The 14239-nt window shown below is 36.7% G+C and overlaps 2 protein-coding genes across 5 annotated transcripts in view; one reads left to right on the top strand and one right to left on the bottom strand.

The window, feature by feature from the left end:
• Window positions 1-14239, bottom strand: part of LOC306845349 (dedicator of cytokinesis protein 7) — a 48270-nt gene that overhangs the window by 28181 nt on the left and 5850 nt on the right. For all 4 annotated transcript variants that reach the window (XM_079378094.1, XM_079378093.1, XM_079378095.1 and 1 more), the window contains exons 5-20: window positions 14070-14199; window positions 13740-13952; window positions 13556-13641; window positions 13405-13471; window positions 12821-12970; window positions 12306-12386; window positions 12044-12206; window positions 11785-11927; window positions 11517-11610; window positions 11262-11424; window positions 3506-3623; window positions 3308-3378; window positions 2940-3078; window positions 1352-1453; window positions 893-979; window positions 574-805 (exon numbers count right to left, since the gene is read on the bottom strand). In XM_079378094.1, the coding sequence (XP_079234220.1) occupies window positions 574-805; window positions 893-979; window positions 1352-1453; window positions 2940-3078; window positions 3308-3378; window positions 3506-3623; window positions 11262-11424; window positions 11517-11610; window positions 11785-11927; window positions 12044-12206; window positions 12306-12386; window positions 12821-12970; window positions 13405-13471; window positions 13556-13641; window positions 13740-13952; window positions 14070-14199 (2039 nt within the window). The remainder of the gene's footprint in view (window positions 1-573; window positions 806-892; window positions 980-1351; window positions 1454-2939; window positions 3079-3307; window positions 3379-3505; window positions 3624-11261; window positions 11425-11516; window positions 11611-11784; window positions 11928-12043; window positions 12207-12305; window positions 12387-12820; window positions 12971-13404; window positions 13472-13555; window positions 13642-13739; window positions 13953-14069; window positions 14200-14239) is intronic.
• LOC306845352 (angiopoietin-related protein 3-like) lies at window positions 6112-8950 on the top strand. The gene is made up of 7 exons (XM_079378100.1): window positions 6112-6723; window positions 6948-7058; window positions 7518-7635; window positions 7718-7831; window positions 8024-8119; window positions 8301-8573; window positions 8658-8950. The coding sequence occupies exons 1-7, from the start codon at window positions 6211-6213 to the stop codon at window positions 8831-8833; spliced, it is 1401 nt and encodes a 466-aa protein (XP_079234226.1). The 5' UTR covers window positions 6112-6210; the 3' UTR covers window positions 8834-8950.

Here is a 14239-nt window from a genome sequence, read left to right as displayed (position 1 = left end):
AATTCTCACAATCAAGCTATATACTATTTTTAGCACATTTTGAGCATTCAAAAATAGCAATTTAGAAAGTTATACAACCAAAATCTGATTTGACTCACAAACAAATCTTTCAGTCTGATATGTGAGCTGGTTAAACTGGTTGAAAACAACTGATTTAAAGACTGATTTGTTTGTGAATCTGTGGTTTGGAGTAAATGTTAACAATTTTGATCAAACTACCAATTTAATATTAGATAAGTTCAACTGAATCCATGCAAAAATGAAAATTCTGTCATCATTTATTCACCCCCATATTGTTCCTAAACTGTATGCATTTCTATCTTCTGTGAATCGCAAAACAAATTTTGAAGAACGTTGGGAACCTAACATCAGACGCCATGAAAGAAAAAAAAAAGGGAAAAAAAAGGCATTTCTCAAACTATTTTTTATGTTTTATGTTTTTAAAGTCAATCCGTCATACAGTTCTGGAAAAACATGGGTGAGTAAATGATGACAGAATTTTCATTTCTGGTTGAACTTTCTCTTTAAAGTAAAACTTTTCTGAGATTATGTAGGTTGGAGAACAGAGGGTACCTATCTGGCCGGCTATGACAGGTGGCCGCACCATCAGCAACACCAGTTTGTCCAGCAGTAGGTGGAGGAAGCGCACCACAGGCTCCAGCTGAGAGGAATTTAGAGCTGCTATACTAGACTTCAGCTCAGCCTCCAGATTATTTTCCATAATGCGCATGTCTCCTATCCTCACAGGGAACATGTGCTCATCCAGCGCATGCACCAGTGCAAAGAACTTATCTAAAAACTGGTCCTGGGCAGAGGAAAGAAACACATCAGAGAATGCATTTGTTTGAAGTGGGCTATTAATCAGTACTTTAACAATTGAACTACTAATTACCTGTGTGTGGATGGTGGATGCAGCCACAACCTCTACATTAAACACCCCTCTGTGGTTATCCACCCATTTCATTCCAGGAAGAGGAACCTACACACAAATGCATGAATGAACTTGCAGTATAATTTCTTTGTTTATTATCTTTATTAAACACTATTACACTAAAATATTCTCAAACACACTTCCTTCCAATCATATGTCCCACTGTAGTGTATATGAAAAATTACAACTTTACTAACAATACAGGTATCATAAATAAAACTATTAAAAATATTAGTACTTGGTATTTAAAAAATGGATCAAAAATATTTTTTTTTCCTGACAACATCAGTGACTAATGAGGAAAGTCTTTTAACAACTAATTTATATAAATGAGGGATACATGATACTAGATATTAAACAAGGCCAATAAAAAAACTATCATATTTAACTTTGTTTGTTGTGTGACAGAAATCGACTTACATCAGGAGAGAGAACAGAGTAAGACTGAGGCGGTTTCTCCAGAGATACTGGAAGGCAGAAGTGACCTGTTCTCAAGCGTCCATTTTGTAGCATGGGAATCCACTGAGGACAAAATAAGAGACATATCATTTAATACAGGTGTGACCCTTCAGGCACATCATGATTAGATTAGATTAGATTTTTATTCAGAGAGTCAAAGATTCAGGGGCCAGTTGCATTAACACCCCTATGTTAATGTTAAACATGAGCCTTAAGAACTAGTTTGACTAACAAGCAGTTTACCAAGTGGTAATAACTTACTTGTCCGATTTAAATTAGAGCAATCTGCATTTTTATGTAACTGATTGAAAAAAAACAAAAAATGAGAAAAAATTGATAACTAACTTTTAAGACTAGTCTAAACAGTCTAAACAACCAGCCACAGTATTAAAACTATTATTGATGTATCTCAATGTCCATCTTCATTATTGAATAAAGTTATTGAAAAATAATTAAATTAATACAATAAAAACCAAAAAAATCAAAAGGTCAAAAACAATAGAAAACAATTATATAAATGAAACAAACCGTTTTAAGTATTTATGCAAGTATTCAGCTAACAGTTTACACAATTGAATAATCAAATGTAAAATAAAACAGCATAGTTTTCACTGTAAGAATTAATCTTGCTTTGTTTCTTATTAAAGCTACAAAAGTCCTTCAGTCAAGAACAGGGAGTGATTTTCTCTTGGCCTTTTGTTGTTTGACTAATATTACAAACGGCAGAAGGAATATTACGTGTTGTCCCTTTAAGAGCTGCATAGATCCAATATACCATCACACACGTATTTTCATCCTCTAATATTTAGGTACACTTAAGACATAACTGACGAGGGTTAACATAAATAATAATAATCACCAAGCATCACATTTTGACACATTTTTGTGTGTATTTGACCATTTAGGCACGCAGCTTAAGCTAAAAGTTCACTTTACATGTCCGTGTTCTGTTCTGTTTCAAGAGTGCACGCACAGAACAGAGCAAGTTAACTTTTGCGCTTTTAAAAACACGACACCAAATAAACATAAATCAAGCACGTCCCTTTTTGCAAAAATCACGTTACATGATTTTACTGATTTGCACGTCAAGTTTGGGCTTTTATGGAGGAGTGAAACCGCACCGCGGCGAAGGGGCTGAACGGGGCACAATGATCGTTTTACCTTGATTATTGCCGCTCTGCTCCCCAGCTCTGGGACTCACTCCCTCCTGACCTTCGTAACATCGACTCGCTCCCACATTTTAAATCCAAACTCAAAACCCATCTGTTTAGAATAGCTTACTCCCTCTGATCACAACTGCATAGTGTTTTTTAAATTGTATTGTATCTCATTATCTTTATTGTTTTTTACTTAATATTGTGATTGTCTTATTAATGATATACGGTGACCTTGAGTGTCTAGAAAGATGCCAATAAATAAAATGCATTATTATTATTATTATTATTATTAATTAATGTTTCCTTGCTGAGTGAATTTTTTAAGCGCACGTGTGTGTGTGTGTGTGTGTGTGTGTGTGTGTGTGTGTGTGTGTGTGTGGAAAACGATGTACCGTGTATCCAACAGGCATCTCCAGTGGAGTGTTCTGTTTCTGTTGACAGCTGACATGATAGAAAGTAAAAAGGATGTGATGATGGTCGGTCAGCGAGGGTGGTAGCTTGATTTTAACTTCATCATGGAAATCTGGCGATCTGAGGAAACAAAATTTGATATACAGAAAAGAGAAAAAAAAAAAAAAAAAATTAAATGTCAGTATAATCCATCTCTTTTACAAAAGCAAACAAAAACTCGACCAACAGTTGTTTCAAATTCACACAGAACTGCCCCTGCCGCTCCATTTGTTGAGGTTTGATCTCATGTTAAAGACTTCTGGGTAAAATCATATAACTGAGATTTAAAAAAAAATACAAACAAACTCACCGATTATGATATACTACAGCAGTGTATGCTTCCTTTGTATACTCTGCACAACTGGATTTCCCAAAGATTACCTAAGAGATCAAGGAGTGAAGAACTGTAAGCATATTATGCTATTTCCCAAAGTCAAGAGAGTGCTTCTCTATGACATGCTTGGTCATATGAAAACTGTAAATTGATATGCATTCTGTCAAAACTTACAGGCATAGCATTGCTAGGATCTTCCCCATTCATGAACTGTACTTTCACTGTAATGTTACGGGCTGAGCCTTGACGGTTAGCAAAGTTCAGGCTCTGTGGGTCCACATACAGCAGGTTCCTACACACACACGCACACACACACACACACACACACACACACACGTAGACAGAGAAAGAGAAATTGTTTAAACATCAAAAGTCTGATGCTCTTATTCAATAAAACAAGGTTGGAATCTAATTTAATTTTTTTAAATATATTTAGAAGTTCCAGTAAGTTTTCTAAATCTTAAATTCAAAGATTTGATCATTTTATGTGTAATTAACTTTAGAGATTCCATTTGGAATGACATGAGGGTGAGTAAATAATGACAGAATTAAATTTTTGCGTGAACTATCCCTTTAATTGAAATTAATTATATTTCAAAATAAAATAGAGATGTGTCCATGGAATAAAAACTAAAATGAAATCAACAGTCCCTTCTTAATTTACAGGAAATGACTAATCAATTTTAGAATAGCATTTAAAAAAAAAAACTTTCACACTTTAAAAACTATTTCTGGTCACATGTGAAAATGTCTTTAACATTAATCCCCATTGATCTTTTCATTGCATAGATTTTTGTTGCACAGCTGTTTCCGTTACAGTAGCTGCAGGAACGGACAGAAATACTGCAGTGACGTGGAACGCACTCTCCTGGGAGACCACACAAACTGCAAAGGTCACAGACTTTCCAAGGAGCACAGATCTCTCATGCACTCTCAATATTACCTCCTCTCTAATGTGGTGCAAAAGTCCCTTTTATTTCAGACTATGATCTTTTGTTCGAGTTGAAAAGGGAAAAAATTAGTAAGGGAGACTTTTGCATTGTACACTCAGTCATCAACAGTTTGATATTGCATGAAAATATTTAAAATGTTTCAATATTAGTTGCATTCGAAAACACACACACACACACACACACACACACACACACACAAACGAGAGATGCAATACATTAAAAATGCAATTCCAGTTCAGTTCTATTTAGTTCAGGAAACCCATCAAATAATAGTGGGTTAATAATTTTCTGTTTGGTGCAGGGTTTAAGAAGGGACATTGCAGACCTCCCATACCACTGACACACAAGCTTCTACACCCTAAATGGCCTCTGGGTACACAATGGGAGTCTGGACGTGTTTGCTGTGTCCACAAATATGGATTGAGGCCAAACTGTCCGCACCTGTCTGAACAGGAGCAGTTAGTCTGAGTGTGCAGCAGGGCAATGATAATATATCACTGCAGCAGCACAGCAGACATAAAACAAGTTAGCTGGCAGGCAAAAAAAATTAAATAAAAAATGCAATCAAGTTTGTTTCAACTTTTACTGAAAAGCTTTCCAAGATAGTTTCAGACACACATTATATTATCCGTATTTAACCAGAGTGTGGACTTTAATCAGATAATGAGCATGTAAATATGGTCAACCTTGTCAATCTCACACAGAAAACAAAATCTGTCTGCAAAAGTGTTAAAGCGTGGACATTGTTCCACAATTAAACAATTCAATAGTTCAAAAATAGTAACAGGTTCAATAGTTTATCAGTAAGTTCCATATTAAAGTGGTTTGCAAACATTTGGCCATGACTCATCCCCATTACAAGCTACTAAGTTTAAACATTTAAATCACAGCACATGCAAACAAAGAAAACTAAGGCTTAAACATTTACTGAACATTGTTGTTGCAAATTCTTACAATTAAAACTGTGTGTCACCAATGTAACATTACCTGGCTGACATATGGCTGACATAGACACATATATTTCAACAAAATCTCACCTATGAATACAGCTGTCATGAAGTTGCATTATACCTGTATCGTTTATTGAAAACTGAAAGCCTAGTAATTATTTGTAAAAATGAGAATTTAATCTTAAAAAAAATATATATATAGTTTGTGAGAAAGCGAAAATACTTGGCAATATAAATTCTTCCTAAACTACTGGCCCGACCAGGCCAACAGAAAGGGAAAAAATTAAATAAATAAATAATAAATACAAATCTCCTGCTGAAGCCTGAAGGGAGATTAATATGAAGCAGCAGTAAATAAAAAGCCTGTACATATAGGTGCAAATGGCACAAACTCCCCCAACTTCAGTCATCACTCATTTCTATTACCGCCTAAGCCGAACCGTACTGAGATTCAGTGACGATTCTGCTTGTACATGCAGACCCTCTCAGTGGCACCTGAGAGTGATGCTTCGCTGAATCAGGAGACCATTAAATCAAAGCCACAACTATAAATCGCATACTTTTATTATTAATTCCTGTCCAGTGGTACATGCACAGTGCACCAAGTGGCTGTGGTGATGATTTGATCGATCGGCAGGATGATTCATCAACATCGTTCATCTTTGCTTATCAGAGGCAACCAGGGGTCAGGTTATGGATGTGCGTGTGTGTAAAACTGTAAATTGTCTGCACCAAGTAAACTTTCCAGATTGGGAGGAGGACACTCAAGCACAGCCAGCTTAATAATTACTGAATGGTCCCTCCCCCTCTCAGTGTAGCTGTATATATTTTGAGGAATCTCTGCTGTTTTTGGTGTTGTTCTCAGAGTAGGAGATGAGAGGAGTAGCGAGAAAGGGAGGCTAAAAGAGACGAGTACAAAGACAGGCATTGGGAACGGACTGACGCAGTGAACAAATCTGCCTTCAAACCACCTGACATGATGTTGATTTTCCTGCTTTTTTGGCTAAGCTTGTCAACAACAAGCGCAGCTCCCAATCTAAAGAAAGCACCCACAGAGGCACCTTTTCTTGTCACCGCACCGCCAACTGAGGCTAGATCCCGCTTTGCCATGTTAGATGATGTACGACTCCTTGCTAACGGTCTTCTCCAGCTCGGCCAGAGTCTCCGAGAGTTTGTGCACAAGACCAAGTCTCAGATCAACGACATCTTCCAGAAGCTCAACATCTTTGATCGCTCCTTCTACCAGCTCTCGGTGGTCACCAGTGAAATCAAAGAGGAAGAGGAGAAGTTGAAGGAGACGACCATATTTTTGAAGGCCAATAATGAGGAGATCAGAAACTTGTCACTGCAAATCAACTCCAAAATCAACAACATCCTCCAAGAGCGAAGCCAGTTGCACAGCAAGGTTGGTGGGCTGGAGGAGAAGCTGAAGGGCTTGTCTCAGAGCATGATGCCTCTGGAGCAACTTCAAGAGATCACTGCTTTGAAGGTGAGTCCAGTATGATTAATTCAGAACTTTTATTGAAACTCCCATTATAACTATAGGGATTCACAATACTGATTTTAAAATGAATGTCTAAAACTGCATGTAAATCACACTTGATGGCAAGAGCAAAAACTAAATCAATGCATATCAATAAAACAGATTATATATCTGTACAGGCATCTGTTCCAGTTGAATCCAGTTATGCATTTACAACTTGTCTATTGCAGGATGTGATTGAAACGCAAGAAAGGACCATTACAGATCTGCTTAAATCGGTTAAAGAGCAACACGAACAGCTCAATTACCAGAAGACCAAAATTAAGAGTCTTGAGGATAAGGTATCAATCCTTGTTTCTATAATGTTAATTTTATCTTCATTCTAAATGAAGCATTATGAATTTGGAATTTATCATTCAAAGCATTTTTATTTAAAAGGATCCCCACGTTTGACAAATGAATTTACATTTACAGTACACATCTAATAGAGATTGCAATAAGAAAGATTTCTAGCTAACAGAATATTTTGTTTAATTTAATTCATTATCAAATGTATTCTACTTTAAAATTTTGATTTGATTCTATTGTAAAATAAACAGATTATATTAAAATTATTATTATACAGATTATATGATAAAATTATATTTTTAATAAATTATATTTTAATAATCTCAATATCAAGTAATAAGAAATTCTATTGAATATAAAATAAAGAATATTGATTGAATTTAAAATAATTCCCAGTGTAACTCTCCTGGCTTTATTTGCATTTACTGAGAATAAATATTCTTTTATTTCAGATGAACTATGACTCTTTTCAAGACACAGTTGAAAAACCTTTGGATTTAAATCCAGAAACAATTGACCCTTTTCGTTACTTAACAATGAACTCCACCAATGGAACTGCAGAAATAAACGGTAAGAACAGCACAAAATCAATTAGCAATTTAAACCGCTGCTTTACTAAATCCAAAATCATCAACTGTGTTCTACTGCATAGGCTTTCCAATGGACTGCAGTGATGTGTTTAAAAGAGGCCAAAGGACCAGTGGAATTTACTCAATCAAACCCAATCAATCTGAGCCTTTCTATGTTTACTGTGAGATAAGTGCTGGTAAGAGACCAATGATGTACATCTAATCATCAGACTTCCTACTGATATAAGTTACAAAAACTGCAACAAGTACACACAAAAAGCACAAGAAACTTACTTTCTTAACTTAGATGGATGTGCCGTTATCACTATTCTTATCCTACTCAATACAAGATTCTCTTTTTACAGTTTACTTTTACTCTTTATTTTAAGATTATGCAGCCACAGTCATTCAGAGGAGGGAGGATGGTTCTGTTGATTTTGACCAGTCATGGGAAAAATACGAATATGGATTTGGCAAACTGGAAAGTAAGTATGCGCTTTATTGTCATATGCTTCCTTCTCTATCACTGCAACTGTGCTTATCTCAGTTCACACAGACTTTAAAAAAAGAAACTGCTTTGATCATCTATGAGCAGCTAATGCTTTTGTATTACAATGCATCTTCAGCGGTTGACAAGAACTAAGTGGAAATATCTTTGTGTTACAGAGGAGTTCTGGCTTGGCTTGGCGAAGATTTATTCAATTTCTCAACAAGGACAATACATAATACACATTGAACTGGAAGACTGGAAGGAGGAAAAGAGATTTATAGAGTACACATTCACCCTGGAAGGTCCTGCATCTGATTATGCTCTTCACGTGGCACATCTGTCTGGAGATCTGCCTGATGCCATGAGCAACCACACGGGCATGAAGTTCTCAACCAAAGACAGAGACAACGATAATCATGACGAGTCAAACTGCGCCCGCAACTACACAGGTATCACATGGTCAAAATTCATATTTAATATCCCTCAATATACAACTGCACATCCCTTGAATGTTAACTGTTTGCTGGTTTCAGGAGGTTGGTGGTTTGACGCATGTGGGGACACCAACTTAAACGGGAGATACGCCTGGATGAGGTCGAGGACTCGGCACCAGCGTAAGAAAGGAATCTACTGGAAGCCAACCAAAGGAAGCTCCTATACCCTCAAATCCACAAAGATCACCATCAGGCCATCAACCCAGTTTCAATAATCCCTGACCCTATATTCTCCATTGGGTAATTCAGAATCAATTAGAGGGGTCACACTGGCAGCAGACACTGGCCAAGAAAGATTTTCCCTTTCTCTACAGACAGCAGAAACTGAATGATGCAACTGCAACAGGTCATTGACTCTGGTAGAGGGTAAAAGTCAAAGGGGTATTGCAACATCCGTGTGTTAGTTCGAAATCTTCATAGGTCATCAACTTGCAGCTTGCTGATCAAGAAAAGTTGTTAGAAAAACTAATATCACAGATCACATCTCTGGAACAGGATTTGATGCATGTTATTATCAAGAGTCAACAAGAATCAACAATAAGTTTGTAGACTATATGGATAATATTATAGAACTACATTGCACTCAACTATAGAGCTTCTCCATGTCATTTCACGTACAGTATGTTAACTTGAAGTTTTTAAGTATTTAAGCAATTTACACAATTGTGCAAGAGTAGAAAAGCAATGGGTAACACTTTGTAATAACTTTCATTAAATCATGACTACAATGCTTATGAACACATCACTATATTATATTATATTATATTATAATATTTGTAATTTTGATATTGAAAATGATTACAAAGTGTTACCGATAAATGTGCTGTTATGGTTGAAGTTGGGTCTTTTGCTTGTCTCTTTCTGTTAATGAGTCATATTGACTCCTGGTTATGCTTTGTACATACTCAGCTGTACTGTATACTGTATATTTAGTTTACACAATGTTTCTTAATGGTAGTCATATTTATAGCAACACATTTAGACAATAAGGCAACTTATTCTATACTTGGACTCACATGGTAAACCTTTTTTTTAAGTGGTAATAAATGTAAATTTCACTGCATAATTAAAACAAATTTGAGCAATATCTTCTCAAAGGAAACAGTATATGAACATCACTGCAGGCTCACATAACTGAAATAAACCAGTTTCCAGACAGTTTAAGACCAAGTTTGTTAATGGGGTAGGAAAAAACTAATTTAACTGATAATAAATAAATAATCCAGAAGGAGGATTGAGCTTAACCTGTGTGAGAAATCAACCCTTCATAATTAACGTTAATTATATGACCTGCACATACAACAACAGACATGTGATAAATCCAGTATATGCATGTTGTCTGCAGTAAATTATGTCCCAATCTGCCCAGTCGGCACATCTAAATCAAGGCCGACTATGCGGCATGTCCGGAGGAAGATAACAAAGTTGGCACAGGCTGAGAGCGGACAAACATGCCTTCTGAATGACAGGTTATGTCAACATGCAGAGGATAAGCATCTTTGTCTGGTCAACCTTGACTAAATTAGAAAGCTTAAATAGCCCATGCAGTGAGGGCATCTGCTCACACAGAGAGTGCTCTGGTTACTTAGCAATAAGAAAAAGTGAGACAAGGCATTTCTAAAAGAAAAAAAAAAAGTTTGTGTTGGTGTGCAAGGCCAATTTATTTGATCTAGACCAGTGGTTCTCAGATAACACTTGCCTGAAACACATTGTTTGTAATCCTGCCATTATTTCAGTGAATTAGCAATGTCGCCATGATACACATTTTCATAATGCCTGGATAGTGGCTGCTTTGGCCTGTCCTCAAACAGTATAGTAAGTGATTTCACTATGTCAAGGAGATGCTATTTTTTGCTGCAAGCAGTGCAAGGACAAAAAACATTATTTGGACTTCCAATAATTATGCCATAGTTATCATAGATATAATACTGTTTACAGCGGCTCACAAAGCCTTGGGAGTTGAAACCCAATAATGGTAAGGGGAGTAATATTTCAGACACACACGTTGTCTGCTGCAATAAACCGTCTGTGAAAAATAATGTGCTTTTTGAACTAACCCTAACTTGTAAATAAGCACAAAATTCACATAAAAAATCATTGGTTAAAAAGTGTAGAAACACTGAAGAACAATGAGCTCTTAAAATTTCTGAAATCCTGAAATGTAATTATTTCAGATTGAATTAATTTAGTTACTTAAAGTTACAAAAACTAGGAGTGTCCATAGATTAACCTTTGAAAACAAAACTAGGGCTATCTGCTTGTAAGGTCCCAGCTCTATATCAAATCCCAAAAGCAACAACATATGGTGCTAATATACATTATAGATGTGCTGTACGACTACTGAAATATCATGATCCTTGCCTTTATTCTCCATATCAAAATTTTCCTCTTTTCTGAATCTTTAAAATATTGGTTTCTAGGACACTGTGAGTTCAGAAACTGTAGTGTACTTCATGAGTCTTTAAAAGTTTAGCTTAAATGTGTGCTATATAAATAAAAAGTGCTACACATCAAACATCTACTTTTCAAGTCTGACTTGAATAGGGTAATATTAGCGAATATGGTAACTTTGAATATTATTATGGACAGTGGGTGGGTGTTGGAGTCAAAAAGGTTGAAAATGACTGATCTTGACATTTATACCTGTAAGTGGTGTTGGGCACATAAATGTCCCTGGCAGGGAACTCCAGGATCTCTTTTGTTGGGCGCACTCGACTATCTGGGTAAGGCTTCACTTGGAGCAGATCAGGTGTCAGGCAATAGTGAGGGTTCTCGGGGGCTGGTGAAATGTCAATCTTCAGCTGGGCTGAGGGCATTTAGTAAATTAGTCACATAACTCACAACAGAAATGTTAATATGGCCAAAATCTATTGAATAAACATGCCAAAAGAGCTCTACCTGTAATAGGTCTCAGTCTACGCAGCACAGAGGATGGGCGCCTCATGTCAGCTAGGAACTTGTAGAGATCTTCATCACTTAGTCGATCTCCTTCCTAATATGATATATTAATAATACATAAAAAAATATATATTCAAATGTCGAAAGCAGGAGTACTTATTAGCTTTAGCGGTCTGACCTATGCAACGACCGATAACTGAAGGACAATCAACTTTCAATGAACGAGATCAATACTGGGACATTTTGTTTTTTTGAATAACAGCATGACCTGTTTGAAGAAGTTGGTGACCGTCAGGGTAGCTGGTCTGAAGCTGGTCAGACTGCATGATTCATCTCCGCTGGTGGTTCTCTCCAGCGAACGACGTCCCACAATACTAGAGTTCCTCCGTTCGGACCATGAGCCTTTCCGTTCTGTGTAATAGTGCAAAGTCAAGTAGTTAAAACTTCAATACTATGAGATCAGATCAAATGCTGTGGTATGGCATTAAGAGTAAAAAATAAATATGGGACTAGTCTCACTGACTCACCTGACAGCCCCATCTCCAGATCTGTGTCTCTCTCTAGGCTGCCGGCACTGTTCACTATATTCATGAGGTGTATGGCCGTCCAGGCAAAGGGCATCCGATAACGCCCTAGACGCTGGCAGAACAGTTCGGACTGACTGCGCAACTTCTCAAGCTTTTCCTTATTCTGCAGTACCGGAGAAGACCATATAAAAACAGTAACCATGCTGGGCTGAATTCCACTTGGTGCTGGTGCAGAATGTATAAACTGTTATGAATGGCTTACTTTGGCAGCATCTGACTCTTTAAAGACCATGTAAGGCTCTGCACACTCTCCAATGTCTCCCTGCTGAAGAACCTTCTCAAGCTGAAAGCAAACCAGTGCAACAATGCACTGCTTTAGTGAACACTACTCAAAACACTCAAATTAAACAATAAATGAACATCAATGCAAACTTAAAATCAATGCAATGATCATCAAACGTGCAACTACAAAAAAAACTGTACACTTCATAAATCCACTAATGTCATATTGACTTGAAAACATTAATGCATGCAATAATATTTAAAAAATAAATACATAATTATAAAATATATAAAGATACAGTCACATGATCCTTCAGAAATCATTCTAATATGCTGATTTGATGCTCGAGAAAGATTACTTATTGTTGATCTTGGGGAAATTATACATTTTTCTGGGATTCATTGATAAACGGAAAGTTCAAAAGAACAATATATATATTTTGCTCATGTATAGGGCTCTGAATGTTAAGAAGGATGCTAAATGATGTAACAAACCTTGATAACAAGGAAGACGTCTTGAGAAGGGTAGGTGATTGAAAAGACAGCAGAGCGGGCCAGGGTGGAGATAGCAGCAGATGGGATGTGCGGACGCAGCATGGCCTTCGTTTGCTCAGAGTTCAAATCGAAGTAAAAGTTCTCTGATATCTTAGGATGAAGACAGGAGAATGTTAGGATGTCAGAGAGAGTGCTAAGGAACAAATAAAATCTTTGAAGAAGTGACTACTACCCTCTAGTGTTGAAATCGGTTAGCAACATCATGTGACATTTCCTTTAGACATAAATGTAACTTGTATTTGAATGCATCTTTTAGAAACCCATGCAGTAAAAAAAAAAAAAAGATTCCCTTCAAAATTAGTTTTATAAATGCAATTTTAAAAAACACATTAAAAAAAAAGAAAAAAAGAAAATTCTCCCATCAAAATTAGTTTTATAAATGCAATTTTAAAAGACACAAAAAAAAGAAGAAAAAAAGGAAAATTCTCTACTGATTTGCAAGTTTGAAGTAATCCATTGTGTATATTTATGGCACCATAACAACTTTTAACTTGTACATCGCACAGGGAATTATAACAGCTTACCTTTTTCTTTTCTTTGATATCATATAAGGCCAAACTTGCAAATATTGGCTCAATTTCTATCTCAAACCTTAAAAGGAAGAAGAGAATCATATCAGCAACGTTGTAACCATTAGCGTTACATTTCAGTCCACAAAAGCTGTTCCCCACTTACTTCAAGGACAAGCACTTGACAAGAAGCCTTTGACCAAAATGTTCTTTTGGAACATCAGGCACACAGTGGCGCTCAATGGGTTCATCCTACATGAGAAAAAAAAAGATTAATGCAAGAAGTGTTTTGGTAATCCATACTTTTAGACACAATATTTGAAATATTGAAACAAAATGTTATACTCTACCTCATCCAAAGCAGGATGCAGTGCGAAGAGCTCTCGATGGCGGTTTGACTTGCGCTGGTCCTCATTGTGGTGGTCGATTTCCTCATTGGGTACTCGATCCAGAAGGTGAGGCAGCAAAGCATCAGGCTGAGAGTTCTTCAGGTCAAATATACTGCAAGCCCAGCTGCCACGTGGAGTGTCATCAATTGACATGGACCTTCGCTTCAGATCATCCTGTGACATGCAAAAGTCAGTGTCAGTTATATTCAGTGAATTCAACAAGAAACTCACAGGGATATTGTGCAAAAAAAAATTTTATATAACACGCAACAGTAGCAAAGACAGGTTTACCTGATCATCTTGATAGCTGCTGTGATCTGGCAACTCGTCAGACTCAAAAACCTGCTTGGGTAAACCTCTCTGCCTGTCCTTCTGCTTATCCAAAGTGTTGGGATTAAATGCGGTGCCCAACTTGTGGTACCTGTGCATCCAAAATACTTCATTACCTGTATGCTACTCAG

This window comes from Barbus barbus (genome assembly GCF_936440315.1).
Source record: "Barbus barbus genome assembly, chromosome: 25".
NCBI classification, from domain to species: Eukaryota; Metazoa; Chordata; class Actinopteri; order Cypriniformes; family Cyprinidae; genus Barbus; species Barbus barbus.
This window is presented reverse-complemented; position numbering and strand designations above follow the sequence as displayed.

Excerpts from the sequence above, each read along its gene's own strand:
- LOC306845352 (XM_079378100.1), top strand. The coding sequence starts at position 6,211 with ATGATGTTGATTTTCCTGCTTTTTTGGCTAAGCTTGTCAACAACAAGC. Across the intron at positions 7,059-7,517 it reads TTAAGAGTCTTGAGGATAAG|ATGAACTATGACTCTTTTCA; the intron begins GTATCAATCCTT and ends CTTTTATTTCAG. Across the intron at positions 7,832-8,023 it reads TTACTGTGAGATAAGTGCTG|ATTATGCAGCCACAGTCATT; the intron begins GTAAGAGACCAA and ends CTTTATTTTAAG.